We start from the raw sequence: 6,000 nt of genomic DNA, 5'->3' as shown, positions 1-6,000 counted from the left end.
ACACAATTACCTTCACTCCAGGCTGCCAGCGACGAAGGTGCTCACACACACACTCACAGCAGCTTTTCCACTTCAATGCTAGTCTATCTAAAATGTTGGTAAAACAGTAGCATTCACTTATACTCTGACAGTCAATTTTTTTCCCCCAAAACCTTTATGGACACTACTGTACACTTACGCTTTCCACAGCCATACCACCACACGGGATTTTCCTCAACACAGGCCGCAAGGACTGGGACAGAAAGAACCTTGGAGTCTCCTTCCAGGGTGTTGCATCACCAGCAGCAGCAGTTCCAGGACAGACTACAAGACAGTCTCTCCTGCTTCCATGAGCACCTTGTGTCAGGCAGTGCAGGTGAACAGGCACAGGGCTGCAGGACAGGAGCAGCTCTTCGTCTCTCCGAGTGTGTACAAAGCATCACAAACCAACAGTCATTTTGCTGGCCATGTTTTTATTTGTTTTTCATTTTAAACAGGGGAGCCAATGATACATCCAGTATTTCAAAAAATCAGAAGGTAAAACAAATTTTCAAAAGACCGAGATGCTACATGCTATATTTAACCTAATTTTATTCATGCTTGCTTTGGAGGGGGGTCGGGAGTGGGACAGGAATCATTCAGTAAAAACAGACAGTAAAAACAAAATGTCTCACCATATAGAACTTTAACCTACAGTAATGTTGTACCTTAATTATTTCCATGCACACAACTAACATTACAAAATTTTTAAAAAATGAACACAATTAAGACTTCTAGGAGCATTTGATAATAAAGCAATTCCTAATTTCTTTTGTAGAGATCAAGCACCTCCAATTACAAATTCCTATACACAGTGAGTGCTTTACTTGAAATGAAAACTAAAAAATAAAAAATGTATTGGATAGCCTCAGAATAAGCCGATGTTAATATATATCCAGCTATGTAGGCAATAAAACCATAGTGCTAAACAAAACCTTTTATCTGAAAAGTAACTCAAAAATTAAGTTGACTTTCTATAATTACAGAAATATACTTATTTGCTAAAATAAATAAAAGTGCTGCATATTAACACTTCACTATAAAGAATGCATACCAGAACATTTATAAATATTGAATGATTTTCAATAGGAATAGCTACTACAATAATGCTGGCTAAATAGAAGTGCATAATGAGAAGCACTATGGGTGGTTAATATTTTGCCACATACTGCTGTTACCTTGAGGTAGATAACACATGCGTACCAAATTCTGCATTCATTTCAGTTGCTGCTGGTATCATGTGTCTAAGAAATGTGTACAGTATGAAAAACTCTAAAATACGCATGAATGAAAAAAATGTTTTGGGAAAAATAGATATTTTCATGCAATTATGTACAGTCTCACTGTGTAAATTTCAAGGCAAGGTTCTTTTTCTGCAAAACATGGACTCTGTTTTACTGAGAGAATGTTTTTTACTTGGTTTAGTGCATTTTTTTGTTACCTCCTGCATTTTGCATTATTTTGCTCTATTCTTTAATTTTGTGTGCAAACGACATGCCAGTTTAAAAACAAAACTAACTCATGTATAGAAAGTAATTCTGGATTGTAAAAACAATGGTAAACAGAAAACTAATGAAATCCATACCAAAATTACACCGTCTGATTCAAGTAAAAAAATTACTTACACTAGTAATAAAAAAAGACAAACACATCTCATGAATATAAAAGAAATGTCTGCTGAGTGTTTTAGTTTAGATGTTTCAGAATGCTGCTGTAGGTTTTGTGGGGAATTTGGGGAGATGATTTCATAGCAGAAGGCGTTAGCGTGGCCTGTATTGACTTCAGAGGCGAACCAACAGGGCTGTGAAACTGAGGAATACCTATAGCCTCAAGCTGCTTGTTGAAGAGGAGTTCGCCACTGTTACTGAGAAAGCTCTCTTCTCTCTCCTTCTCCCCAAGCTTCCCCTCTTCTACTGGCTCAGGTTCTAGCATTTCAGCATCTTCTTTCTTACTAAAAAATTTGTCCAAATAACTGGTGTAAGTATTTTCTTTTTCCACTTGTTCATCTTTCCTGACTTCGCAACAGAACTGGTCTATGAGGAAGCACTCCTCCCCACCACTCACAAACTGACTGTCCCAAGAGGTTTGGTACAGAGCTTCTAACTGTGCCAAATTAGCCATTCCTTTCTCCTGCTTCTCTCTGCTTACCGACTTCGATATTATTCCTTTCAACTCTATTTGAGACACTGAACTATTCAAGTCATTTAATTTATCAACATCAGTAGACTCATGTTGTAAACTAAGCTGGATGGTTTCTGCTATAAAAGAATCAAAGTCAAATCCTTGATTCTTCTCCCTTTCTTTCTCAACGAGCTGCTGTGATGCTTCCTCAAGTGCTATCTGAGCTTTCACCAACCCATTCTTTTCACATTTAGACTTGCCTTTCTTATCGGACTTCTCTTTGCTTTGTTCCTTCCAGTTCGAAAGATCTATAATAAGCTTGGGCTCGTAGTAATGGTTTACTTCACTGTCTCGCCAAACTAAATTATCTAGGTATGAAGATGACCTCATTTTGTAATTACAAGTGTGACTACATTCCAGATCACAATACTTGTTTTCGTGGTGATCTGAATACTGCCAGCAAGGCTCAGTAGAGAAGTGGGTGTCAAAGGCAGGATCCTCCAGGTACTTTTCACGATCTCCATCCAAATATTTGCGAGGATCTACTTGCACTTCTTCTTCATCAGTAACATCAGAAAGAGCCCTTGGATCGCGCTGAACTTCATCAGCTTCAAAGTTATTATGAATAGGCCAGTCATGGTCTGAAAACTGACTTTCATGGTATCTGTAAAACAATTTCCTAAGTGTTAGCAGTTAAAAACTGTCTTCTAGCTCCAAAGACAGGGACAGTTTAGAATTTCCCTTACAGAATAATGACAATTCAACACAAAGTTATCCTTAATTCAATTGGGTACATCTTCCAGGTTTTAATTTAATCTGGCATAAGCAATCCCCAAATGCACATTTGAAAGATTTAAGTCTGGAATTATGTACAATAGCTCACTCCATTTACAGACCTCTTTCTAAAAGTGAGTTTAACTGACTTAAGATGACTACTGTGAGTCTCTTTACTATTATATGCACTAAACATTAGATAAGACAATCATACTTAAAACTCTCTTTATTTAAAGTTTATTTTCTAGAGAAATATTTTGGGGAAAAAAATAACGGAGAGATTAACTTTAGATTCTAGAGTCCTGAGTGCATCTCAGGAATGCATCAGCATTTCCAAACCAGTGTAATCAATTATAAACTCAATAAGAATGTCTATATGGGAAAATTATATACTCAGGTCAACTTCAGAAGAAGAAACAAAGAGAAAAGGAACTGATGCCTGTGAAGCACAAAACCATCCAGTTATGTTACCAAAGTAAATGATAAATTTACCTTTCCCAATTATAAATATGGCTGTGACTTTCATCCATTAGCAGAATATCATCAACCTCATCTTCAATGTGAAAAGGATGACTTGAAATAGGCTCATCCGTTGGAAAGGAATAAATGCTCATGTAAGGATGGGACAAAGCTTCTTCTGCTGTCAATCGATCCATGGGACTAAACGTCAAAATCTGCTCCAGAAAGTCCAGCGCTGCAGAGAAGAAGTTACCATTAAATGGGACATTCCAGACACTCAGAGTTTAACATTAAGGTGCAGTGCTTTGCTCTAGAGCTCTCCTTCCTTCACAGTAGCCACCCGAGAAATATCAGCTACTGACAGTACAGTGCCAAATATGCATTCCAGAGCCACTGGAAAGCTGGAAGAGTGAATCAAATCTAAGGTCAACAGTAATTTAACTTAAAGCATTAAAAAATACTGAGAGACAAATGCTTCAAGCTGAATCAGTATCCACCAACACCAGGAAACACTGCTCTTACTTTGGTTGGGGGACTCTTTTAAAAACATTTGGAAGACAGTTCTTTTACACTGACTCCATTCCAACGTTCCCTTATATTTAGAAGGCTGGTGTCTCAAAATAGAGCAATTCCAGTGAAAATAACTCCAGCAGAGATTCACAATTCTACTCCAAAGATCACCAAGCAGTTATTATGAAAGCAAATTATTTTATTGCAGCAGAAGACAATCGTTCTGCAGAGAATGCAGATTCTTCTAACTCAAAATTGCTTTTAACAATCACATACCCGCACTGCAAAGTTGCTCTCACTATTTTATAACGTTGAAATATGGGAAGTATTTTTTTTTTTTAATTTACTTACCTTCAGGACTGATGCCTGGAAGCAACTGAGTTAAAGGTTTGTGTGGCTCAGTCATATCGTTTCTAATGTAAACTGGAATTACATTGAGAAGCTCCTGACGGTCCTCCTCATGTACAACAGGAATTGATTCTAGAATCAACTGCATCTGTTCAAGTTCATGTGCACCTGAGCACCAAAGAGAAAATACAAGCTGCCATTTCAACTTCAAACACTTCTGATCCCTGCACATGAAAGGCACGTCAAAATTTTGTGCTCTGAGCAGCTATTTCCAGTAAAAGATTATAATCTCCTACAACAGAGGAAAGGGTGAAGTTCTGAATTTAAATGATAATAAATCTGAAGAGCTCTCAAGAAATGCCCTGGCACAAGAAGAATTACAGAGCTGCTACTCACAGATAAAGCGACCTAACCTTAAGCTTTTGCAAGGATGTTTTCACCATGGATGAGGTACTCTACAAAACACCCCACTTTTTTGTTATATACTATATTCTGCAATCCTTCCCTTTCAACTGATCTACCTTATTAATTCAGTATTTGACCTCAGTTTGAATTATATGCCCCTTCCTTATAAAAACAGTAGCGGCTTAGCTCAGGAAGAGATCTTACAGGCAAATATTCTACTCTGAAATCCTGCATTAGCTGTCAGGTACAAGACAAAAATCACCTGTCAATTAAGCAGAGTGATACTGTTTTTAAAAAAAGTACTGTATTATAATTGAAATTATAGTACTTTTCTAGCACTACCTGACGTCTCCCTGGGTAGGAACCAGAAGGGCCCATATAGCAGGTCAGTTTTGAATAATGAACAGCATCTATATTTGGTACTGGAGTACTCAGAAATAGTGCTTGTTAAACTCAACTCATTGTTCAGCTCCAAGAAAGATGCAGCACCCTAGAGATTCAACTAGCAAGAGAAACTATTCAGGATTATTTGCATGCCAGCATTTCCCTCCTTCACCAAGCAGCTCTGGGCAATGACAAGCAATACTGGGCATGTGACATTACATATAAAAATAAATGGGGCCAGCAAGAGACTGTACATCTCAAAACCTACACACTATCAGTTCACTTCAGCAGCCTGCATTGGAAATCCTGTCAGGTGACCTAAAGAAAAGCTGAGGCAAAGTCACTACAGAAAATCTGAGAGACCTATGTTCCCCAAATGAATCAGTGCTGCCTCCTGTTAACTTCTTTACTGGGCTGAAAAAGCTGTTTTGTCCTTCTGCTTCAAAGTACTACAAACTACTTAATATGTTATCTACCAGATTTATAGTGCCTGTAATTTGTTGGAAAACAAATTCTACTGTATAATTACTGCCAGCTTAATAATTAATCAGACTTCTTTCTACTATAAGCAAAATGAGCATTTTAAAATATTCATTTAGTAAAAAGAACCAGAGAAGTTGTTTGGAACAGCTACTGAATTCCTCTGCCTCAACTTCCCTTCCCACATTTATCCCAGGTATTCTGCAATTTTAATCTGCATTCTTCCTTCCCATTCTCATCAGCTTTCCGGAGAGCAGCATTCCTAAGGGATGGTTCAGAAGCAGACAGGAAGCTGTAAATTAACCAAATCAAGCCCTTCAAACAACTTTGCAAAAGAATTTTATTCAGAGTCTCATGACAGGATCACTGTCATATCTCCAACCATCTTCCTTTTCCAAATGCATGACATTAAGAAATCCACTTTTCTTTAAGATTAGAAAACCATGGCAGTGCTAAATTTTCAGAGGGACACATCCGTATCTAAAAATATTTTTCTAGGGA

General features: G+C 37.6%; 1 protein-coding gene across 3 annotated transcripts in view; it reads right to left on the bottom strand.

Moving 5' to 3' along the window:
- Positions 1–432: 432 nt before the first annotated feature.
- The window catches only part of MAPK6 (mitogen-activated protein kinase 6), a 29,266-nt gene continuing 23,698 nt past the window's right edge, over positions 433–6,000 (bottom strand). For all 3 annotated transcript variants that reach the window (XM_017805058.1, XM_017805059.1, XM_017805060.1), the window contains exons 4-6: positions 4,234–4,398; positions 3,406–3,607; positions 433–2,803 (exon numbers count right to left, since the gene is read on the bottom strand). In XM_017805058.1, coding sequence (XP_017660547.1) covers positions 1,705–2,803; positions 3,406–3,607; positions 4,234–4,398 — 1,466 coding nt within the window. In that variant the 3' untranslated portion in view covers positions 433–1,704. The remainder of the gene's footprint in view (positions 2,804–3,405; positions 3,608–4,233; positions 4,399–6,000) is intronic.

This window comes from Lepidothrix coronata, unplaced genomic scaffold (assembly GCF_001604755.1).
Source record: "Lepidothrix coronata isolate B3197 unplaced genomic scaffold, Lepidothrix_coronata-1.0 Scaffold11, whole genome shotgun sequence".
Taxonomy (NCBI): Eukaryota; Metazoa; Chordata; class Aves; order Passeriformes; family Pipridae; genus Lepidothrix; species Lepidothrix coronata.
This window is presented reverse-complemented; position numbering and strand designations above follow the sequence as displayed.